Source organism: Meles meles, chromosome 19 (genome assembly GCF_922984935.1).
Source record: "Meles meles chromosome 19, mMelMel3.1 paternal haplotype, whole genome shotgun sequence".
Classification (NCBI taxonomy): Eukaryota; Metazoa; Chordata; class Mammalia; order Carnivora; family Mustelidae; genus Meles; species Meles meles.
In genome coordinates, this window is record NC_060084.1 from 46011092 (window position 1) to 46035876 (window position 24785).

General features: G+C 52.9%; 1 protein-coding gene across 4 annotated transcripts; it reads right to left on the bottom strand.

Moving 5' to 3' along the window:
• C19H19orf47 (chromosome 19 C19orf47 homolog) lies at nt 1-24657 on the bottom strand. 4 transcript variants are annotated; one of them, XM_045989358.1, is made up of 11 exons: nt 24566-24657; nt 23119-23225; nt 19666-19718; nt 16132-16219; nt 15871-15985; nt 13728-13809; nt 9370-9507; nt 7086-7235; nt 5781-5851; nt 3881-4229; nt 1-3219 (listed from the first exon to the last, which is right to left on the bottom strand). In XM_045989358.1, exons 3-11 carry the CDS (start codon nt 19682-19684, stop codon nt 3122-3124), a joined length of 1110 nt encoding a protein of 369 aa, XP_045845314.1. In that variant the 5' UTR covers nt 19685-19718; nt 23119-23225; nt 24566-24657; the 3' UTR covers nt 1-3121. The 4 variants fall into 4 exon arrangements, with proteins under 4 accessions (XP_045845314.1, XP_045845312.1, XP_045845315.1 ...); XM_045989356.1 differs by having other exon boundaries at nt 1-4229; XM_045989359.1 differs by having other exon boundaries at nt 1-4229; nt 19613-19718.
• Between the last annotated feature and the right edge of the window lie 128 nt (nt 24658-24785).

The window sequence follows — 24785 nt, forward strand, 5'->3', positions numbered from 1 at the left end:
TCCAGCTGGAAGAGTCCCATGGCTCTGAAGGCCTTTCTGGAATGGGGCGACAAGTGTCTGAATCACTCATCTGGAGAGCGCCAGTGATTTCAGGAGAGGCTGCTTCAGATCTGCTATCGGCCTAGCATCAGTATCTGCACTGAAGCGATACAGTTGGAATTCTGCATACTCACCCCTGAACGCACCCCACGTGTGATAAGGTTGTCTGTCCACTGCAGCACTGCTCGTGACAGCAAGAGACTGCAAGCCACCCGGATTCCCTTCCGGAAAGGGATGGCTAAGTAAATAGACATGTGTTACTCTATCTTCCTCTGCCCGTATGCCTGTAGGGGGGTGTGTGTGTGCGCGCACACGCATGCACACACACACAGCACACACCCCATAAACACATCTCTAGAAGGATTCCTCAAGACAGTGGAGATACTGGTGGCCTCTGAGAAGAGGTCTGGGGGGCTAGGAGACTCGGGAAGGAACTTTTCACCATAAAGTCTTTTGTATCTTTTGCATTTTGAACCACGTGAATGTAGTATGCTCAAAAATATCTGATACAACCAGAGAAAAAGTGACGCACTGTGGTGGGTCACAGACGTGGGGATTGGTGTGGGGGTGTCGCCGAATCAAATGGCAGGGACTCTGTGGCCCTGGAGCAGCTAGGAGGCTCGGGAGGTGTCTGGTCTGGTCCAGCCAGCAGATGGTGGCAGGACACGGTTTGACTCTAAAGGCCGGGGCACCCCAAAAATGCAAATGCTTCCTGCTGCAAGCTGATGCGGTGGGGGGAACACATGAACGTAAGTAACTCTAGAAAACCCCAAACCACTCTCCTAGGACCCCACTCTCATCTTTCTGAAAGGTCTCGAGACAGCACAGGGCAGGGGTTGAGGAACGAGGCTCCTGGCAGGGTGACACCTTGGGCAGAGTGACACCTTGGGCAGGGCGCTCCCCTCTGGGCATCCGTAAAGAGCAACAGCGACGCATGACTTGGCTCACGCCAGTGAGCGTCTCAGGGTTAGGTGAGCTATTCCTGTTTCTACATCACCCCACAGCACGGAGTTACCCAGCGCTCTCAAGTTCCAGAATAGGAAGTCGTTCTATCAAGCCTGGCAGTTGCTAAAATGATCCACGAAGTGGAACCAGAAGAAACGACAGGGGAAACAAAAGCCAGAGTTGAAGAGCAGCAAGCCCAGCGCGGAGGCGTGCGAGCCCCGACTTGTGGCCCCGCCACCCCAAAGGGGCAGCTTCCAGAATCGTCCCTGTGTCCGCTGCCCTCACCACGGCCAACCTTAAGCAGCGCCCCGTGGGCCTCGCCTGGGCCCTAGCACCAGCCCTCACCTCGACGCCCAGCCCTTCTCACCGTGGGCCCCGTGCTCAGCAACTCCAGCACACAGCAGCCCCCCGATGTGACAGGACTCAAAAGCCACAAATAAGCAGACAATCAGCCCTGGAAGTCGGGGGACAGATGGTGGTGACAGTTATACAGGAACGGGAATGTGCTTCATGCCACTGGACGGAGGCTTACAGATGGTTACAACAGTCAATCTTATGTCTATTTTACCACCATTTAAAAAAAACAAAAACAAAAACTGGTGACGTCTCATCTCATGGTCACCAGTTCTTAGCTCTCGCAAGCCACAGCCCACTCCTTGCTGATCCCATCAGTTCTGTTCTCTCAAGGAGAAAAGGGCCCTCCGTCCCCTCCTGGGCCCTCTCCTGTTTCTATGCTGCTCTCCGCTGGTATCAGGCCCTCGGCTTTGAACAGAGTCCCCTGAGTGCTCCCCAAAGCTACTGTCACCAGCTCAGGTGCCCCCCACCGAGTCCCAGCAGCCCAGCGCCCTCCTGTCTCCCCAGCTTCTCCCTCCCCAACACCTTAGTCTCCACAAACAGCATCTCTAGCTAGATGCTCCGGACCCCCCTCTAGGCGATCCCTGCTCCCTACCCCTGCGCCCCAACTTCTCATCCATCCACACTGCCCACAGCTCCTCTGAAGCCCACCCTCCTTCCCCCTCCCCATGCTTCACCCCATGCCACCTTCCTTTCTTGCCCTGGCTCCTGCACGGCTGCCTTCCTGCTCCCATCCCTGCCCTCCCCGCAATTTAGCCCCTCATGGGGGCCAAAACCATCTTCATAAAAGGCAAGTGGGTCATCATTTGCTAGCTTTTAACCTTCCCAAACTTCTCAGGGCTTACGGAAGATGCCCAAACTCCTCACCGCGGGTCATGAAGCCCCAGGTCATCTGGTCTCTGCCCACTTGCCCCAACAGGTGCTCTGTGGCAGGCCCTTCACTCCCTGGCCAGCACCCCCAGTACCCCTGGTCTTCGTGTTCCTTGCTCCTCTGACCTCAGAGCCTTTGCCCCTAACCCTAACCCTGCTCAACCCTTACCTCGCCTCCTCTGAAAGGCTTTCTTCCCCCAACATCAGAAGTCCCCCCTGGCCACTTCTGCTCCTCCCTCCCATTCTCTGGACAGGATGACCCTTCACCCGCCACCTCCCTGACGGGAGAGCTCAGCCACGCAGGCAGGGGCTTGTCTGCTTTCCTCCGGACGGGTCTGGCACAGAGGAGAGGCTGTGCAGCAGTGAACGCGTGTATGACCCAAATGACACGAACCCACTGCCTCACACAGGAGACTGCAGTTTGGAAAGCCACCAACAGGCAGAGTGGCAGAAACAGGTGAACTACACGGAGCGGGAGGACGGAGTGACGGAACTACAGCCGGGTGAAGGGAAGAGGAAGTCCAACTGACCGATGACCACGACCATTACTCCCCTCAGCTGGGGGCCTGCCCCACAGATATGGCCCATGTGAAGCCCTGACCTCCAGGGAGCCTGGGCTCCAGAGAGAGAACCCAACCCTTCGTTGCCACCCACACCTACGTTGTGCTTTGTGTGAAAAACAACCCTGTGACTCACCCTAAAGGAGGGGAGGGAAACAGTTTGAAAGTCACAAAAATATATTAAAACAGCCGTTTTCTTCTTTATCTCCCGGCGCTGGCCTCCCTTCCCGGTGACCCTTGCCCACCACCCACCATGGGCTGCCAGAGAAAAAGATGCCCAGGACAGGAAAACCGAGGCAGCCCGCCGCAGCCCAGGGTCAGGGGCGGTCCCTCCAGCCTGGGCGTGAGGGCGGCTAACAGTCTCTACAGGCTCGACGCCACCGCCGACGAGGGGGCCGCTGGGAGGCCGGAGGCGCAGGAGGGTCAGGCAGGACGCAGCGCACAGTCGGGCCTTGCCACGGGGACAGAAAACAGAAGAGAAATGAACAGTGTGAAGAGAGGAAGAGACGGAGAAGTTAAAGGAGCGGGCGGAGGGGGCAGAGGGGGAGGGGAAGTCGGGACGTGGGCAAGGTGGGGGGACTCTGGGGGATGGGAAGGCTGGGGAGCTGGGGTGGATGTGGCAGATGCTGTGGGGGGCAGGAGGGGGAACGGAGGCGGGAGAAGAGCGCTTGGCTCTGGGAGCGGTAGAAAAGTGGGTCCTGCCAAAGGCCACAGTCAGAGAGGAGAGAGCAAAGGACATGAGAAAGGAAAGTCCTAGAGCAGCAAGGCCTGGCTACAGCGACCATCTCGGTCTCAGAACACTGGGGTGAATTTTCAGAAAGCTTGGGCCGGCTCAAATGCCTGAGGGAGACAAGCAGTGTCATCCGGGAGCCAGCAGGGGGAGCCAGCAGAGGGCCGGGCGCAGCCTCACGGAAAGCCTCCGCCGGAGCCAGGAGCCTGGAGAGGGGCCTGAGCCCCACCCAGAGGCTAGAAGGTCCTGCGGCCCAGTCTTTTGAACACGCTCACTGTGCCTGCATGGTCCATCTGGGCGCCCAGGCCCTCACTGGAGCTGCTCCCCCGGGGCCCCACCAGAGTCCTCTTAATGGTGACCTTGACCTCGGCCAAGGACTTACTCTTGGTGCTTGTGACCTGGCTGTCCTGGGCCTCGGGCACAAGGGCAGCCTTGCCCAGTCTCTGGATGATGCTGACTTTGGACAGGGACTCCGGCTTCCTCTCAAGCCCAGGGCGTGAGGAAAGGGCCAAGCGCCGCAATGTTGGCGTGGCAGCTGTCGTGGCCGAGCTTGTGGCCTTGGCTTTGACAGTCAGTGTTGGCTGGGGACTGGGCTTCACCGGGCCCCGGCCCAGCTTCTTCAGGACCCCAGCATACTGCAGGACAGAGCTGCTGCTGTCATTGTCGCTGTCCCAAGCCAGATCCTCATCTGTCTCTGGGGTGGCCCCGAGGCGGCTGAAGACTCCTGTGGGCTGCAGAGGTCAGAGACGGGACAAGTGAGTCGTTTAGTCATTCAACATGCATGCGCATAGAGCTGCCTCACTGTTTTTGGCCCCGCTGGGAGAAACACCCATGGGTGACCTGGTGACACCCTAGCCAGTGGTGAGAGCCATGACAGGACATCCAGGGAGCTGGCAGAGCCCAAAGGAGTCTCCTGACCTTGGCTGAAGTTCAGGAGAGACTCCCTGAACGAGGGACACCTGAGATGAGATCTGAAGATCCCGCACGTAGGTCTAACAAAGGTGGGAAGACAAAGGGCGGGCCATGAACAGAGAGAAGACCATCTGCCAAGGTCAAAAGGGGAACACGACAAAAAGACAAATTTGGTCATTCACTCAGCAAGTGTCTCCCGAGTCCTGACTGTCCCTGGCCCTGCGCTCAGGGGGGCTCGCAGTCCAGTGGGGGAGACAGACCTGGCAGTGGAAATGACACAAACAACTCCCTAATTACGACAGCGATGCGCTCTCTCGAAGAGACAGGAGTGCTGGCGAGGAGACCGGGAAGCCTTGCCTCCTCCAGGAGTTCAGGGACACCTTGTCCGAGGTGCTGATGTGTAAGCCGGGCCCTCACGGATAAGTGCGGATGAGTTGGCCAAGAAAAGAGCAAAGGCCAAGCCCCCAAGGCAGGAATAAGAATCCTAAGTATGGAGCGCTCACTCTGTGCTAAGTAAGCTCTTCACATGGCTGCATCTTCTAGCCACGAGAGCCTGACTGTTACTATCATGCTCGTGATTAAGATTCTAGGAGGTGAGAAAGGTCAGGTAAGCCCTGGTGAGCAAGGGATGGAGAGGCAGCAAACGCAGCCGGGAGCCCCAGTGCAGTTCACGGAAGGGGACACCTCAGCATGCCTAACCACACATCAGACGCCCCAGCACTGTGCAGGTGCAGCTCAGCTCATCCTCACGATGAGGTGGGTATGAGACAGATAAGGAAACCGAGGTACAAGAAGCTTAAGTGACATGGCCAAGGCCATGCAGCCAGGGAGTGGCAGAGCTGGATTCACACCGGGCAGGGCTCAGGCTGTGGGCTCCTAACCACACACCATCCCGGGGGCCTGCAGGCCAAGGCAAGGAGGGTGGGTTCATCCTGACCGTGCTGAGAAGCGTCTGATGGGGAAGCAGGAGGCCTGTTGTGGACATGGGCACACACTGCTGCTGTGAGGGAAGGGCAGGAGTTGGCGGGAGGTGGCAGATCAGGGACGACAGACAGAGCCTTCACTGAAGCCGGCCTGGAACAGGGGCACCGGGGCATCCCTGAGACCGGGCATGGGACGGGAGTCCCTTCAGGGGAAAGATGCCAAGGCCAGTCTGGGACACGGAGGTGGGAGCAGCCTGAGGGCAGCAGGCAAGAGTTGGCCAGACCCAAGCACTGGAAATGAGGAGAGAAGTCCAGGTGCAAAGGAGGGAACTGAGGTTGTCCGGGTGGGTGAGTCGGTGCAGGGAGTACGAGGGGTTAGATGTGGGATCGACAGCCGCAAGGAAGACAATTAGAGAACCTCAGGTGGCTTCCCCATTCCCAACTCACTTTATTCCCCGTCGTCGTGTCTGCCTTGGTCTCGGCACCGAGGCGGTCAAACACGGATGTCCTCTGGAGACCTGGGAGGGAAGTGAGCCCTCAGCCAGCACCTGCTGAGCCGCGCATGGAGCCCAGGCCTGGCCAAACGTCACGCATGGTGCAGACAAGGGAGGGCAGACACGGCCAGTCCAGGCCCGGGCAGCTCTGGTCCAGGTGGGCACAGGCTCTGTGTCTACGCCCTGGCTAACAGTGACCCACACGTCTCTGGCTAGTGCGAAATCCACTGAAATTGACCCTTGGGCTCCTTGAGGCTGTACAAGTTCGAAACATGTATGTGTGGGAAGGGTTCTTAATCCTTATTTGCTCCCTTCACTCTTTTGGGGGTCATGGGCCTCTGAGAGCCTACTTACTGGTGATAAGCCCTCTCCCTACATCCCAACCCAAATGACCATTGAAAGAATGTTTATTAAATCATGATATATAAATATGATGCAACAATTAAATGATCATTAAAAAGAGTTAAAGCATGGGGGGGCCTGAGTGGGTCAGTCAGTTAAGCATCTGCCTTCAGCTCAGGTCACGATCCCAGGGTCATGGGATTAACCCCGCCATCAGGCTCCCTGCTTCTCCCTCTCTCCACCCCCCATCCTCCACTCACACTCTGTTTCTCCCCCCAACAACAACAAAAAAATCTTAAAAAAAAAAAAGTTCTACAACAATATCTACAGGTTGATGCTATTTGTGGTTTAAAACAAACTACCTATATGCGTCTATGTACAAACACACGCAGGCAAGCTCACACTGGTCTGGGTAGGGTAACGATGGCCTGGACTATGGGACTGAGGGGACAGAGTCCGGCAGTACTGTATGTTCTTCCACACCATATGAGAGTTTTTCATGAAGACACAAACACTATTCTAAAAGGAACCCTGTGGGGAAGACCCCCTCTGTACCCCAGCTATGGACTGAACCTCAACCAGGCTCCTCTGGCTCACGACGGTTCCTATGCTTCAGGCACCTGCCCTCAGCCAGGCTGGGTCCCCATGTTACAGGCAGGCACTCACGGGGTGCAGGCCCCCGCCCCCCCGGGAAAGAGGTGCCAGCCGAGGTGCTAGGGATCCCTGCTACGCTAACTGCAGGACAACAGGTGTCCTCCTCTACGACCACCATCGTTGTCCCCTTGCTCCCAGGACCCCTGGATCTTACTAGAGCCTGCCTCTTGGCCAGTGCCCGCAGGGCCTGACCAACCCCGCACCACGCAACGTAAGGGAAATGCAGTCTCGACGCCAAAGGGCGCCCCTGCCAGGTCGATACCTTTCGCCGCCTGCTGCTGCTCCAGGATCTTGCGCGTCCGGGGGGTGGTGCCTTTGGGCATGTTGATGATGTACTTCCCTTCCATCTCGGCAGTGACCCGGCGCCGCTTAGTGGGAACAGCCAGGCTCTCCTCCTCCCGGCGGGCCACGGCTGATGGGGAGGAGGGGGATGGTGAGCATCTTCTGGGACAGAATATGCTCCTGGGTTGGGGGCTGGACGCCCTGCGAAGGGCACAAATGTGCCCTTTATCTCCATGTGTTCGAATGACTACAATCCCTTATCTTCCCAACCATTGCAGACTTTGGACCACCAAGAAATTCAGAGGTCTAGGCACAACAGGGTTGCCAGTGGTGCTCCGAATCCCCACGTGGCGGTCAGTCACTCAGAGCTCCCTGTGGCTCTGTCCCTGTCCCCAGGAGGCTGACCTACCAGCCTAGCTGGGAAGGGGGAAACTGCTGGCTGATGGAATGGTTCAAGAGCTCCATCTAGGTAGTGCTTTCACGGGTGTAATCATTTTTTTTTTACATTAATCAAACTGGGAGTACCTGGGTGGCTCAGTCATTAAACGTCTGCCTTCGGCTCAGGTCATGATCCCAGGGTCCTAGGATCAAGCCCCACATTCGGCTCTCTGCTTGGCAGGAAGCCTGCTTCTCCCTCTCCCACTCCCCCTGCTTGTGTTCCCTCTCTCGCTGTGTCTCTGTCAAATAAATAAACTCTTTAAAATTAATTAATCAAGGGGCGCCTGGGTGACTCAGTGGGTTAAGCTTCTGCCTTTGGCTCAGGTCATGATCTCAGGGTCCTGGGATCGAGCCCCGCATTGGGCTCTCCGCTCAGCAGGGAGCCTGCTTCCTCCTCTCTCTCTGCCTGCCTCTCTGCCTAATTATAATCTCTATCAAATAAATAAAAATCTTTAAAAAATTTTTTTAAATAAATAAAATTAATTAATCAATTAACCAAACTGTACATTTACAATTTGTGCACCGTACGTAAGTAAATTATAACTCACAAATGAATCCCCTCAACACATTTGAGCTGGTCACTCCCAGGCTCACCATCTTTTCAATATTTCAGAAATTAATCTTGGGGGTGCCTGGGTGGCTCAGTGGGTTAAAGCCTCTGCCTTCAGCTCAGGTCAAGATCCTGGAGTCCTGGGATCGAGCCCCGCATTGGGCTTTCTGTTCAGCAGGGAGCCTGCTTCCCCCTCTCTCTCTCTGCCTGCCTCTCTGCCTACTTGTGATCTCTGTCAAATAAATAAGTAAATAAAAAAATCTTTAAAAAAAAAAAAGAAAAGAAATTAATCTTAACTTTCTTGCTCATGACACACAAATCAAAAAGGCCAGAGACGGGGAGGAGGTGCGGGGGCACAGGGTGTGATGGGGTCAGGCATCAGAATAACCAAGCTCCCTCCCTGGGCCTCAGTTTCCACTTGTGCCAAGATCTTTGCTGTGGGGGTGGGTCCAACAAAGGCAGATCAGTGGGGCACACAGGAGGAGGGCTTGGAAACCCAAAGGCCAGTGTCCTATCCCAGCTTTCAAGCTGAAACCTGGAAGAGGAGCGGAGGCCAAGCACAGAAAAGTCTTTGGTGGAAGAGTGCGCTGGAGAAGGGAACATCAGGGCAAGCGCCCACGATGGGAAGGAGCCTGGATGGGAAGGAACCTGGGCGGGGGAGCCAGGGGAAGACATGCCGGAGAAGGAGTCACATTATATAGAGCCTATAGGGAAATGTGGGAAGATGACTTTATTACTGGGACAGTGGAAAGCTCTGGAAAGTTCTAGCCCCGGGTGAGAGGATCAGGTCAAAGGACTGTAAGGATCCTCCTGGCTGCTGAGAGGAAATGGTGCCTTCTGGACCTCTGACCCCTGCACCGAGCACAGGGCCTGGCACCCGTGTGGGCCTCGGTGAGCATCTGTGAAAACAGACTGAGCCCCCCTGTAGTCCGCAGTGCTGTACCGAACACTTGAGCCTTTATGAAGACGGTAATGTCAACGTTAAGTGTTCTTTCCACAATAAAAAATAAAAAATCGAAAATGACAGAACTGACCACTGAGAACCGCAGCGCACCGCACTGGTAGGTACACGGTCTCAAGTGCTTCCCACTGTCCCCATTCTACAGACTGGGAAAGCAAGGCCCACAGAGGCACAGGGGCTTGACCAAGCCTGAACTCTCTGGACACGTTGTGGTCTTCAAAGCACCTTGTGACCTTGGGCACATGACTTCCAAAGACCATCCGCCAATGAACCCTCACCCCCAGCTCCTCCTACCATCTGCCCACGTCCCCTCACCGGCAGCCTTGGCACTCTTCGCTGCCATCTTGTTAGACACAGTGACCGAGATCTTGGAGGTGCTGGTGTCCGGTCGCCTGGGGGGAGTGCCGGGTGGGGAGTCGCGGTTCAGGCTGTTGGCGATCATTCGAGAGGCAGCTGCAGGGAGGAAAGGGGAGAGTCCAGTCATGCCGGGGGCCTGGGGATGAATGACAGAATGGTGAAGGCAAACATTGGGACTGAATGGGGAAGGGGCACCTGGAGTCATGCTGGGGCTGCACGGCCACGATGGGGGTTGGCCAGTCTAACCAGGAGCTGACCCATCCCTCCCTGCATGAGGGCCTTTCCTAAGGCCCTAGACCAGACTGGTTCCTGTCACACCTCTCCCAAGCTCCTCTCCTGGCTCCGCTTCAGCTAAGCTGGTCTGGGGATCCTCCTCACCCAGCAAGTGTGCACCTCTTCCTAGCACATGCTGTTCCCTCAACTGGGCATGCGGTTCCCCAAGGACCAACCAGCTTGCTCTGGCTCTTCACTCGGGTCTCCTTTCCAAGGGCACCTCCCCAGAGAAAGCTTCCCGGACCACTCCACCAACTCCACCGGCCCGACCCTGCGCTAGGCTTGCTTTTGCCTCATAATCCTAAGTCCTGCTTGACACTAAATGACACGGATGTCTCCTGGGGGGGCTCTCCCTTGAGTATGCAGGCCCCACCAGGAGACAAGGCCTGTTTATTTCTGTATCCCCAGGGACTGCAACAGTTCCTGGTGCTTCACAGGTCCTCAATAAACATCAACTGGAAAAAATAAACCCTCTCATGGAAAATCCCAACATCCCTACCAGAACAGGATCTACTATAAGCCCATTTTATAGGTGAGGAAGCGGGGACTCCGGACTCCGGGAGGGGTTCCTCTGCCAGGCCCCTGAGCCATGCTGAGTCCAGCTACAGCGGGGCAGCGGGAAGACATGCAGTGACCTCTCTCTGCGGATGAGGTCTCTGGAGGCCCCGGTCTTCTGCAGAGCAGGGAGGAGCTACAGCACGCAGACAGGAGGGCTGGCTCCAGTGCGGGAAGGACAAGGGTCTTGTCTCCAGCACAGTGTTCTTGGTTTTAGGGCCCGGATCTCAAAAGCTCTTGGGGAAGAGCTTCATGCTGCCTGGCTCACCCCACAGGCTCCCCACTCCCACCCCCACCAGCTTTCAGGTTTTGGTATTCTAGCCTACCCATCCCCCAAAGCCTTCCCTTTTTCTGCTATGTGCTGCCTCTCAAAACCTAATGAAGTCCCCCACCATGACTCTCCATGCATTATACAATTTTATGTTGCTTAATTCGTTTTGAAATTGCAACTACAGCATACACGAAAAATATATCAAACCCACACAGACCACTTAACAAGAAGTCAACTCCCACATACCCACCACCCAGGTCAAGAACCGGAGCCTGCCCCAAGTGCTGTGACGAGCCCTGGGTGTTATGTGAAACTGGTAAGTTATTGAACACTATATCTGAAACTAATGATGTAAGTTGGCTAATTAAATTTAAATTTAAAAAAAAAGAAGAAGAAAAAAAAAGAATTGGAGCTTTCTGAAGTCTGGGGATTGGCCCTTCCTGATTAGACCTCCTCCTTCCCCCCACCGGGGAAAAATGGTCAGTTTCCAGCCCTGCTCACTGCCCTGATAATGACAGATATATACGCTTCCACAATTTTTCCAAGACTTTTCTTCGGACAGCTCTGAAGCCAGATAGGGTGGCTTTCCGGTGAGCTGGGCAGAACTTCCCAGGATGACTGGGATGGTCTGCGATACAAAGTAACAGTAGAGGGCGCCTGGGTGGCTCAGTGGGTTAAAGCCTCTGCCTTTCGCTCAGGTCATGATCCCAGGGTCCTGGGATCGAGCTCCGCATCGGGCTCTCTGCTTGGCAGGGAGCCTGCTTCCTCCTCTCTGCCTGCCTCTCTGCCTACTTGTGATCTCTATCTGTCAAATAAATAAAATAAAAATCTTTAAAAAAAAAAAAAAAAAGAAAGTAACAGTAGAGAGGCCTTGCCTCGTGCAGTGTACCCAGAGGGAAACGTCTTGCTTCAAAGGAATAAGGGATACGATGTTTCCTCATAACAGGTAAATGCCATTTGGGTGGAAGAAAAAAAACTCTGTCTTTGCCCTAATGACTCTAAGCTGTAGTTCGATGTCAGACACACACAGATACAGACACATATATTCGAAAGCATGTATTATAAAGTGTATACAAGTGAGCGTACCAAGAATGCTGTTCTGGGACATTCTTCCACACTCCCTTTCCCTCTTTGTCTACTTCTCCTACTACTCCTGACTGCCTATTTTCTCCACTAGTATTTTTGTTTGTTTTAAATTTTTAAAAAGATTTTATTTATTTATTTGACAGACTGAGATCACAAGTAGGCAGAGAGGCAGGCAGAGAGAGAGGGAAGCAGGCTCCCCGCTGAGCAGAGAGCCTGATGCAGGGCTCGATCCCAGGACCCTGAGATCATGACCTGAGCCAAAGGCAGAGGCTTAACCCATTGAGCCACCCAGGTGCCCCTGTTAATTTTAATTTTTTTAAATTTGTTTTAAACGAAGGCATTCAGAAGGCTATAAGAAAAATACATACTGTCTGACTTCAGTTATGTACACTTGACAGACTAGCAAAAAAGACTAACAAAAACAGACCATCTCTGCTGTGAGACATCAGGGTAATGGGTGCCCTGGAGAGGGGGGAGAGATGCCGGTCAGGTTTTTGTTTCTGGATTTGGATGCTCCTGGTTACACAGCTGCTGCGCCTGTGGAAAGTGATTCAGCTGTACCTTCGTGATCATATGTAAGTTTGGGCAGACTGTCGCAGCAAAGAACCTCAATTTGTTCAGCCTCCCTCTGTCCATGCCCTTGGTTGGCACTGCCCACACCGACGCCGGGCTTAGCCACGTGACAGGCTTTGGCCAATGGGACAAGAGCAAGTGTTACACAAGCAGAACATTAAGAGGTGCTCTGCACACTGGGGCCCGCCCTCTCCTGCTGCTCTAGGGCACCCTGCGATTGGCCCCATGTGGACGAGCCCGGGCATGCCTGCAGGAGTACGAACGATGTGTGGCCCAGTCACCTCTGTGGGCCCAGATGACATCAAGCCAACCACCAGATGTGTGAGTGAGGCCATGCTAGATCACCCAGCCTCCACCAAGCTGCTAGGTGACCACTGAGATCACTGAGCTGGCCCAGAGAAGAACAGACTGGCCAGGCCATAAAATCATGAGAAATAAGTCTGTGCCTGAAACCAGTTTGGGGCTCGTTAAGTAGCAAAGACTAATATGCATATTAAATTTTTTAAAGTTTATTCTTCTTTAAAAAGGTATCACGCTGCTGAAAAAAAAAACCAAATGTGTAAATGGTTCTCACCATTCACGAATTCCCTATTTGTAAATTCGCCTCTTCACTAAGATTGATTTGTAACCCCAAAACCAAAACCTGTGTTAGTGTTTTTGCTGTTTAAAATGGCCCTCAAGGGGCGCCTGGGTGGCTCAGTGGGTTAAAGCCTCTGCCTTTCGCTCAGGTCATGATCCCAGGGTCCTGGGATCGAGCCCCGCATCGGGCTCTCTGCTTGGCAGGGAGCCTGCTTCCTCCTCTCTCTCTCTCTCTCTGCCTGCCTCTCTCCCTACTTGTGATCTGTATCTGTCAAATAAATAAATAAAATCTTTAAAAAATAAAATAAAATAAAATAAAATGGCCCTCAAGAGCGCCTGGGTGGCTCAGCGGGTTAAAGCCTCTGCCTTCAGCTCAGGTCATGATTCCAGGGTTCTGGGATCGAGCCCCACATCGGGCTCTCTGCTCAGCGGGCAGCCTGCTTCTCCTCTTTCTCTCTGCCTGCCTCTCTGCCTACCTGTGATCTCTGTCTGTCAAATAAATAAAATCTTTAAAATAAAATAAAATAAAATGGCCCTCAAGTAGAGTGGCAAAGTGCTTTCTAGTATTTCCAAGTGATGTTCCTTACGGAAAAAATATCCGTGTTAGATTAGCTTTGTCCAGGCACGCATTACAGAGCTGCTGGGCAGGAGCTCAATGTGAACGCGTCAGCAACATATGACAAATGAAACATCTTTACAGAAACATACATAAAGTAAGATCTGTGTTGATCGGTTGACGAAAGTGCCGTAAGCAGAGGCTTATAGGAACCTAACCTTGTACTTCCTCTGGGAGCAATGACCCAGCACTCGCTCCTTCAGTGTTCGCAGTGAGTTTACGGAACAGAACTGCCGCCAGTGAAAATCGGTGGCCGAGAGAACCCCAGCTGGCCTTGTTTCACCCCTGCAGACTCCAAGTGTGTCCCCTTTAGAGCTAAAGTGTAGGGATAAAGGGAAGGAACTCTAGGTAGGTGGGACTTACCGCTAGAAGCACCTCGGCGGATCTCGCCAGGGAGGGGGCTGGGGCTGCTGGGCACGGACTCAGTGGCAGCTTTGCACATGTCCTGTAGGGGGTGGAGGGGGGAGAAGAACCAAACAGGTGTCTGGGTTACCACAGGGACGAGGGCACAAGGTATGGGAATAGAAACCTGAGCAACACTGGGAGAATCAGAGCCCGAGCTGCTAGAGAAGAGATTTCAGAACATTTCACTCCTCACCACAAGAAGGCAGAGGACAAACCCAAACTGAGAGACGTTCTGCGGAACACCTGACCGGGACTCTTCACAACTGTCAAGGTCATCAATCACCTGGGAAGACTATGGAACTGTCACAGATCACGGAGACTAAGGTTAGGAGACACAAATAAAAGCAAGGTGGTATGACAGAGCAGAAAGAGGATATGAGGGGGCGCCTGGGTGGCTCAGTGGGTTAAAGCCTCTGCCTTCGGCTCAGGTCATGATCTCAGGGTCCTGGGATCAAGCCCCGCATCGGGCTCTCTGCTCAGCCGGGAGCCTGCTTCCCCCTTTCTCTCCGCCTGCCTCTCTACTTGTGACCTCTCTCTGTATCAAATAAACAAATAAAATCTTAAAAAAAAAAAAAGAAAGAAAGAAAGAGGATATGGGCAGAAGAACTAAGAAAATCCATGCAGTCTGGGGTGTGGATAGTGGGAGTGCGCTAACATTCGTTTCTTAGCTTTGATGAACGTCCATGGCTCCATGGGGGGCTCACGTGAAGGAGACATAGACACTTTCTCTACTGCTGTCGGAACTTTTCTGTAAATCTAAAACTGTTCCAGAATTTAAAAGTTTAAACTGAGAGGCACCTGGGTGGCTCAGTCGATTAAGAGTCTGACTTCGGCTCAGGTCATGATCCTGGGATCCTGGGATCGAGTCCCGCATCGGGCTCCCTGCTTAGTCTGCTTCTCCCTCTCCTTCTGCCGCTCCCCCTGCTTGTACTCTCCCTCTCTCTGACAAATAAATAAATAAATAAATAAATAAAATCTAAAAAAAATAAAACGAAATAAAAATATGAGGTGAAAAAAGCTCTGCTCAGTGACCTTCTCTGTGATAACTGAGGGAACGTCCCTGGCTTGAGACAGCCCTCACTGTGGGGTCCTGGCTGGATGCTGGCCGGGTGAAGGCCTGTTCCCTAGGTGGGGGAAGCAGCCAGTGGTTGGTACAGTGAGAGTCTGAGAGCACAGCTCTGGGGCAAGCTTCCTTCTCAGTCGAGTGGAGTGAGCAATAAATGAGTTAAAATGTATAAAGGACAGGGGCTCCTGGGTGGCTCAGTGGGTTAAGCCTCTGCCTTTGGCTCAGGTCATGATCCCAGGGTCCTGGGATCGAGCCCCGCATTGGGCTCTCTGCTCATTGGGGAGCCTACTTCCTCCTCTCTCTCTGTCTGCCTTTCTGCCTACTTGTGATCTCTCTGTCAAATAAATAAAATCCTTAAAAAAATAATAATAAGATAAAATGTATAAAGAATGGAGACAGGGAATGTCAGGCTATGGTAAGGCCTGGTAAGTATCAGCTAAAGATTAAATGAGCTCTTCATTCCAGGTCTGGTGCTCGGTGCCACACACGCTATCTGGTAGGTGGCCACCGCTCCCCTATGCAGCAGTGCAGTGTGAAAAGCCTGTTTCAGAGAGACCGTGGGGGGAGGAGTGATCTTCACTTGTCTAAGGTCACTGTAAGTGGAGGGGCCACGAATGGAATAACCATGTTGTTGGCCCAGTCACCGCCTAAGTCCCCCAGGGGGAGCTCCTATCCTGGGGACAGAGAAGAGCCCTGCTAAAGCTGATTATCATGAGGAAGATGAGAACTAGTAATGGTAAGAGAGCCTCTACCTAGGCCCCACTATTTACACTGGGGGCTTTTTATACTGGGGCTTTCTTTAACTTAATGCTTACAACCACCCTGTGCGACAGGTCTACCTATCTGCAGTGTACCAATGGAAAAAGAAAGGCTCAGAGAGGTTAGGCAACATGCCCAATGTCACACAGCAAATGGTACAACCAGCCTTGGAACTCGGGTCTGCCTGCTTTTGCTTCCAAGCCTCCTGCTGGCTCTGCTACGGCCCCCCCACCGCACCCTAAACCCAGAGACCAAGGGGCTGGGCACCACACCCACCTGGCGGTGTACCACCTTGGCGTGCTTGAGGATAGCAATGATGTCACCCACCACAGTCACGCCCAGCTCATTCATGATCTCTTTGTTGAGATCCAGCAGCATGCTCTTCTGGATCCTGCGGGGGAGGGTCAGCAGTGAGGCCACAAGCAGGCCAGGACAGATGGGCTGGCCAGCTCCCATCTCCTCCGCCCCCCCTACCGCCTCCTCCCTTCCTCTCCCCTCCCCTCGCCAAGTTGCGCTCTATCCCCTAGGCCCCCTTACCTATTATCCACAAACATCACCGCGTAATTGACAGCAGGCCCCGGAGGAATGCCGGCTTCCTTAAAGAACTGGATCCACTCAGAAGTGGCTGGGGGATGGACAGGGCTCGTTATTCCCATTATTCCCTCCAGAGAAGAGCAGCCGCAAAACCACAAGAGCAGCAGCTCCCACAAATTTAATGCTCACCACACGCCAGGCCCCAGTCAAGCGCTTCCCTCAGAGAGTGGAACTCAGCCTGCCCACAACCCTGCAAGCAGCTCGCAGCATTAGACCTCCTTCCCTCTGCCAAGGAGGAGACTGAGGCCAGGAAGCCCACGTGCTTCTGTCTGACCCTTCTGGTCACAGCTCTGCCCTAGGCCCCACGATCATCTTCACACACCGCCAATGCCCGAGTTCAGGGAGCTGGGACTCTAGGTTCTCCATCAGCAGGCCCAGCTGCTGAGGGTGACAGGATCCACAGGTGAAGGGAAAGAAGGGACACAAAGCTGGCCTATGAGCGTCAGCAAGCCCTCTCCTCACCACAGAAGCAGCAAGCATAGGCTTTGGCGCCTGGGTTCAAATTCCGGCTCTGCCAGCTCCTGGCTAAGAGCTTACGGGAAGTTAATGCTTGGGGTCTCCGTTTCCCCATCTGGAAATTTAGGATGATACACTCAGGAAGGATTTACCGAGGACTTGGCAGGTCCTGTTCTAGGCAGGTGGATTCCACCGCACAAGACACGTCCCCGCCCTCACGAGTTCACATTCTAGTGATAAGGCATACATTCCTGGATCACTGCGCAGAGTCCCCATAAAGGACATGAAGTGGCACCTGGCCCAGTGGACAACCTCAACTCATCACAGCTGCTGCTATTAATTTTACTCTGCCACCACTACCAAGCCCAAGGCCCAGACTAGGGACACACCCACCCACCAAGCTTTATTGTTTCTAAACTTCTCTGTTTTAGCCTCTTGGGTGTGACCTTCAAATTCACCCCGGTCTGGCCAATGGCTGTTAGATAAGATCACTGATTCTGAGAACTTCCTTTTCACATTTTAATATCTCTGAAACTAAGCCACCTCACAATAAAGGGTTTCACTGGCGAAACTTTTCTTTCTCACTGTATATAGTACGAAACCCCAACAATCAAAATATGAAATTTGCTACTGCTATGCCCATTTTGCTTATAAGACCACTGAGGCACAGAGTGGGGAAAGAGACTCTGGTCTCTTCTGAAGGTGACTTCAGGGCTGGGACACAGGCTTGGGACCACCCTTCTGTCTACCTGGCCACAGGCCTATCTCCCCAGCACTGCGGCAGGTGAAGCTCATGCCCTGAGGACTTCTGCCACAGGCCCAGGGGACAGGGAGCCTTTTTCTGCCTCACACAGGCACTATCCACCTGCCCAGGCATGGGGCCCTGGGTTCCATCAGCCAAAAGCAGGCAACTTTGTCTATTAAAAAAAAAAACACACATAATGATTCCACTTATATGAAATGTCCAGAATAGGTAAACATCTATAGAGATCTAGAGAGGCAGAAAGCAGATCAGTGGTTGCCCTGGGGATTGGGGGGGGGGGGGGCAGGAAAAAGAGAGTGACTATTAGTTAATGGGTATGGGTGCTTTGTGGGAAGTGATGAAAAGGTTTTAAACTGATTGTGCTAATGGCTGTAGAACTCCGAAGGTGGTATAAAACCACTGAACTGTACACTTTATTGTATAAAACGTGAACTGCATCTCAATCACGCTGTTACTAAGGAGGGAAAAGGGGACACATCATTGGCGGGGGGGGCTAGCTGCCTGAAGCAAAGTCAAGGAATGAGAACATCCTCACATTGGACCCTTGTCATCATTTCATGTCCTACTAAAGAGGAAAATACGCAGCCAAGTGGGGCGCCTGGGTGGCTCAGTGGGTTAAGCCTCTGCCTTCGGGTTGGGTCATGGTCTCAGGGTCCTGGGATCGAGCCCCGCATCGGGCTCTCTGCTCAGCGGGGAGCCTGCTTCCCCCTCTCTCTCTGCCTGCTTCTCTGCCTACTTGTGATCTCTCTCTGTCAAATAAATAAAATCTTTAAAAAAAAAAAATACGCTGCCAAGTAAATGGTCAGGAGCGCCCCTGTTCCAGAAAGAGTCAGAGGGGACACACAATGTGTCATGGACTCAGGACACAGCAGGAGACACGCACTGGAATATTCACAGCAGCTCGTCTGTTAACAGCCCCAACCCAGAAGCAACGTGGGATCCACGAACAGAAGCAGGGGCAGGAAATGCTACACAGCGGCTCAAAGGAAAGACATGGAGAGGATTCTTGGCCCTTGCGTGGAGCAAGAGAACACAGGTCATTTTGTTCATCTAAGCTCACAACCAAAGCCTCGGGCATAGGAATATTTTCATGGGTAGTACAAGTACAAAAGGCAAGGAGAGGGGCGCCTCGGTGGCTCAGTCATTAAGCGTCTGCCTTCCGCTCAGGTCATGATCTCAGGGTCCTGGGATCTGGCCTCGCACCGGGCTCCCTGCTCAGTGGGAAGCCTGCTTCTCCCTCTCCCATTCCCCTTGCTTGTGTTCCTTCTCTTGCTGTGTCTTCTATCAAATAAATAAATAAGATCTTAAAAAAAAAAAGGCAAGGAGAAATGATCCCAAAATCATGGTTCATTCCCCCTGGAGGAGGGAGAGGGTCGTGACCGAGGTGGGCCCTCAGGGAGGCTGGCAATACTTTATTCCTTGACCTGAATGGTTGTGGGGTGGGGGTGGGGGGTTGCTTTTTTTTTTAAAACCTCTGTATTGAACTATAACGTACATACACACAAAAGCACACATAAGTCAGTAACGTTCAAAAACAACACATGCGTGGAACCAGCCCCCAGATCAAGAAATAAAACATTTCCAACATCCCACAGGCAATCCCCGCCACCATCACATTCCCTATGTAGTGACATCGCTCTGTTTCTCGAGGGCCACCGCCACCTTCCCACAGCATGGACTGGTCTTGCCTGTTCCTGTGCTTCATAGAAATGGAACCATAAAGGATGCCGTCCGAAGTTTACCTTCTCATCGCTCCCATGACCCCATAAAGATGTCTTATGTACTTCTCTATATGTACAAATCTCAAAAGAGATACAAGCTACCCACTAAGCTCTGAGCTTTGGCAACCCCAGAGTGCAGAGCGGAAAGAGAAGATAGTGATAAGGCTTACGAGAATCCTAATGGCTGACATTTGTCCGAAGCGTGCCCAAGGTCTGACATGCAGTAACCTCCTTAATCCTTACAACATCCCAGGACGTCAGGCCTGTGAGTATCTCCGTTTTACACGTGAGAAAACCGAGGCTCTGCTGGATTTCACATCACAAGTTCTTTAAGGCTAGACTGTGCCGTTGGGAGGCCAAGATACAGAGTGGCTAGGCCCTGGGCAGGCCCCGGCCCCGCCTCCACGGTGCTCTGAGAACAGCTGTTCCTGCCAGTGACCTGGCTCTCCCTCCCCCACCTCGGCTTCCCTCCCCAAGGTCATACCTCAGAAAGGGCAGTGGGGAGAGGGAGCCCCGGAGAGAAGGCCACAGACTCACCCATAGTCACTGAGACCATTGTCTCCCCGGGCCCTGGTGCTGCTCCAGAGAGCCTGGAAGAGAAAACAGGGGGAGAGGGCCCATGAGTCGCCGCAGGCTGTGAGTGTGTGTCGCGTGTTGCCTGCAGACCAGAGGAGAGTGCCTGGGGGCTCACAGCCCAGGAATAGCCTGAACAACTGGCAGGAAGTCAGCCTGGGACAGTGCTGCCACCACAGCTCCTGCTGCTGCCTGGGACGAGGCCCAGGGACGGCAAATGTCCACAGCTCCATCCCCGCACACCTCAGAAGTTTCTGGCTGGGATAAGATAGTGAGAGAGGGAAAAAAAAGACACCTTCCCCCACAACACACCATGCCGACCCTCACTCAACACTTTAACCATAAATACCCATTAGTCATCCATTCATAAATTATTTACTGACAACCTACAAGGTGCAAGGCACTATCCTAGGAGGTAAAGATACTGCGGCGAACAAAAATACAGGGGCGCCTGGGTGGCTCAGCGGGTTAAAGCCTCTGCCTTCTGCTCAGGTCATGATCTCGGGGTCCTGGGATCGAGTGGCGTGTTGGGCTCTCTGCTCAGCGGGGAGCCTGCTTCCCCCTCTCTCTCTGCCTGCCTCTGCCTACTTGTGATCTCTGTCTGTCAAATAAATAAAATCTTTAAAAAAAAATACAGAGGGTGGCATCTAGGTAGGGACAGAGGAGGAAGGATGAGAGAGTAAACAAGCAAAATGGATCACGATTCGGTGAGTCAGAAAGCCCTGGGTGTCACCCAGAACACAGGGAGGGCCTGGCGAGGGAGGGACGGGGTTGTGATTCCAAACAGGCTGAAGAGGGGAGACAGCTCTAAAGCGACATTCAGAGACCCCGAAGGAGGTGGAGGAGTGAGCCCTGTGGTTTCACAGAGGAAGTGTTCCAGGAGAAGGTACAGCAAGTCCAGTGTCCTGAGCCAGGAGCCCACTGGGCATAGATGTGGGACAGCACGGAGCCAGGGTGACTGCAGTACAGTGAGTGAGGGGACAGTGGGAGGTGGGGAGACGGGGGAGGAGAGCAAGAGGAGCTGAGGGCAGAGAGGTGGGCCACTACCCCACGAAGGACCTGGTAGGAGAAATGGAAAACCAATGCCTGCTTAGGTAAGACGAGCAGGTGCCAGAAAGCTGTTAAGGACATATTAGCACCATTGGGGACTTTCCCCTGAACGTTACTGGGCGTCTGGGTGGTTCAGTAAGTTAAGCTTTTGTCTCCGGCTCAGGTCATGGTCCCAGAGTCCTGGGATCAAGTCCCAAGTTGGGCTCCCTGCTCAGTGGGGAGCCTGCTTCTCCCTCTTCCTCTGTGCTCCCTCTGCCTGTGCTCTCCCACTCTCTCTGTCAAATAAATAAAATCAGGAAGGAAGGAAGGAAGAAAAGAAAAGAGAACAGGAAAGAAAGGAAACTAAAGGGAAAAACTTCCTTGCCTGATGATTCACCTCGATTTGCCTCCAGGGCCACTTGGCCTACTCAGCCCTCCCATCCTTCTCTAGTCCTGCCCTCTCCTCTAAGCCCTCTGCTCTCTTCCTTCACTCTGCTCCCTTCTACCCACTCTGGCCCCTGTTCTTTTTTTTTCTTTTTAGATTTTATTTATTTGAGAGAGAGAGAGAGCACGATAGTGGGGGAGGGGGGCCAGAGGGACAAGGAGACTCCCCACTGAGCAAGGAGCCCCAGGACCCTGAGATTATGACCTGAGCCGAAGGTAGACGCTTAACCAACAGAGCCACCCAAGCGCCCCCGGGGCTCCCAATTCTGATCCTTCTCCGTCATCCCTCCTCGGCTTGCTCCACAGGGTGCAGAAGTTCCTTTCTGCTCACCTTCATACACAATCTGCCCCTCCCTGCCTCCATTCTAATGGTACAATGGAGATGGTATGACAGTAAGGACTCTGGAACCAGACCTCAGGGCTCACATCTGGCTCTACCACTTCCTAGCCACGTGGTCTCTGCAAGCTACTTCACCAGTCGGGTCTGGTGTCCCCATCTGGAAGTCAGGACCGTACAGAGTTACTTCCCTCAGAGGATGGCTGGAATGCCCAATGAGCTTCTGTGCTCGGAGCACCTGAGGCAGTGCCCGTGCCCCCTAAGAGTCTGGAAGTGTTGGCTAGTCTCACCTCCCAGGCCTCCCGTCTTAGCCTTTCCTCCAACACCCAGGAGCTTTGCCTGCCTCCCGGTTTTCCACAGAAGCTCACCTGTGCCTGGAATGCTTTCTTTTTTTCTTTTTAATTTTTTAAAAAATTTTTTATTTATTTATTTGACAGAGAGAGATCACAAGTAGGCAGAGAGGCAGGCAGAGAGAGAGGAGGAAGCAGGCTCCCCACCAAGCAGAGAGCCCAATGCAGGGCTCGATCCCAGGACCCTGGGATCATGACCTGAGCTGAAGGCAGAGGCTTAACCCACTGAGCCACCCAGGTGCCCCCTGGAATGCTTTCTTATCCTGTCCTCCTGGCAAGCTCTCCTTCACTCTGGCTGTCACCGGCTTTAGGAAGCTTTCCCAAAGTTCCCAGATGTGGGACTCTCCCCTCTGCCTCCAAGTGGGGCTCATGCTGACCTTCTCTGGCTGCTGTTCCATCTCTTGTTGATGAACAAGACGGCAGACACCACTCTGCCCCTGTACTGGACTCCTAAGATCTACTCTGCCTTCTGGATTTTGCCACTGGACAAAGACAATGCCATCAGCAGCTCTGAAAGAGCAGGGCACGGCGAGTCTTCAATGTGTCACACAGAAAAACAACATGTCACATACCAAGCACTGATCATGAACCAGGACCAGAGCCAGGCCTCCTGCTGACACCTCACTACCTCCTCAGGAGGGAGGACTATTATTAGCCCCATTTTAATCGATGAAAAAAAAAAACCAGCTCATCGAGGTGCAGTCATTTGTCAAATGTTACATCCACCAAGTGACTTCACTGGGATTCGAAAACAAGTTCTCCCTGATTCCACTAGCTATTCGCTAACTCCTGTTGAAGGCCTATGGTGCCAGGCACTGAGTATACATAGCTCAGTGTCTCCTCACAACCACCTGGGGTAAAAAAAAAAAAAAAAGTCAGGGGCACCTGGGTGGCTCAGTGGGTTAAGCCTCTGCCTTCGACTCAGGTCATGATCTCAGGGTCCTGGGATGGAGCCCTACATCGGGCTCTCTGCTCGGCGGGGAGCCTGCTTCCCTCCCTCCCTCTCTCTGCCTACTTGTGATCTCTCTCTCTCTCTGTGTCGAATAAATAAATAAATAAATAAATAAATAAAATAAAATCTAAAAAAAAAAAAAAAAGTTAAAAATGAGAGTGGCAGGTCCAAGGTCACACAGCAAGGAACTGTAGGGCCATGACTTGAACCCAACTCAGTCCAATGCCTATGACTAACACTGACTGATAGACTATTATAAGCCAGGTGCTGTGGTCAGTCTCTTCTAGGTGTCGGTTAATGCTTACCAGAAGCCTTTGAGAACTGGTATCCTCTCCCTACAGCGGCAGAAGTCCCCCGGCTGGACTCAATTGCCTCTTTCCTCCATTAAAAGCCCATCTCCAGTGATCACTTTCTGAACAGTGAAAATTGGAACATTAATAATAATAGCAAATGACATTTTCTAAAACTCACGTAATTACCATATATCAGACTCCCTGGCTAAGCCCTTGAAAGGCTTGGATCTATGTCCTGACTTTGCCACTTCCAAAACCCCACCCTTGGGGGTCAGGGGTTAACCTTAACCTTTCTGGATCTCACTTCCCTCAACTATAAAACAAGAATATAGCAGTATATGTTCTTAAAATGGTTAGAGGGATGAAGTGAGTTCACAAACACCATGTCCTTAAAACAATGCTGGGCAGATGATAAGTGCTATGTACATATGCATTAAATAAATCAAACTTTGGTGAGCTAGAGAAAGGGGAGGATAGTCACTGACCTAATGTCAGCCACATGCAAAGGGTAAGCAAAGAACAGAGCACAACCTGACAGGGTCTGTGGGACCATGACAGTCCCTTTTCAATTCTCTTTCAGCTTCTGTCTACAATTTAAATAGACTATTCTGCTTCTGTTGTATTTCAGGTTACGTTTTCCTTCCTTTTGCTAGCAGTGCTAGTTTTCCCTTAGTACGCCAATATGAAATTTTCTTCTCAAATTAACTGACTGGAGCAAAATGCATCAGTGCTTTTAAAGAAAAAGAAAAATCTAAATCTATGAGATGGGGCAAAATTAGTCAAATAGGAAGTGGCAGGATGTCCATTTGGCCAATTCCAGATTCCAGGTTTTTCCTATTGCTGTCTCTGAGCTTCCCCCTACTCCGTTCTTCCCTGGAAGTCCCAACTACGCCAATAACTCTCATTATCATTATTAACATAGTCCCAATACATTGAGCATACAGTGCAAAACCCATGGTAAGGGATTTACACGCACATTTCATCAGCATCCTCACAACGACCCTATGATACAGGACTATTAAGCCTCATTGTATAGATTAGGAAAATGAGCTCCAGAAAGGTTCAGGCACAGGCCCACTGCCACAAAGCTGGGCTGGGACTTGCGCCGAAATCGGCGGGCCTCCAATTGCACACTCCCACACCCAGATCTTCCACGCCAAGCGCAAACATTATCATCGCTACAGTATTAACAGTAATAGTACAGTAACGAAGTGTGCAGTGTGCTAGGCGCTGAACTAGGGTCTCCGACATGCACGGGCAGACCTCCCACTCTAAGCCATAAGGAGGATGCTACGGTCAGATTCTGGCCCCCATTCTACAGAGGAGGAAACTGAGGTTCAGAGAAAAGAAGTCGCTTGTCCGGGCCGCACAGCGACGCCGAGACTGATTCCAGAACTAAGACGCCATCCATCCCCTCCGCATCTTGCCCGGTCCCACCACCCCGTGGCCCGCGCCTCACCTGACCCTCCGAGCCCGCGCCCACACGCGCCGCCCGCCCTCCTAGCCCGCCGCGCCAACTGTCAGACCCTCCTCCCTCGGCCCGGCAGCCCTCCCCGGAAGTACCGCCCTCGCCACCGGAAGCCGGATCGACCTGCCCGCGGCTGCTCTAGCCAGCCGGACCGCCACCAGCGAGAGTGCGGGCCCCCCCCCACCCCGCCCACTCCAACCGTCACGTGACC

What these genes read in the sequence shown, in the direction of transcription:
- C19H19orf47 (XM_045989356.1), bottom strand. An exon ending in CCAAGGTGGTACACCGCCAG is followed by an intron (nt 13,810 to 15,870) that starts GTGGGTGTGGTG and finishes CACCCCCTACAG; the next exon opens with GACATGTGCAAAGCTGCCAC. An exon ending in ACACGACGACGGGGAATAAA is followed by an intron (nt 4,230 to 5,780) that starts GTGAGTTGGGAA and finishes TGACCTCTGCAG; the next exon opens with CCCACAGGAGTCTTCAGCCG.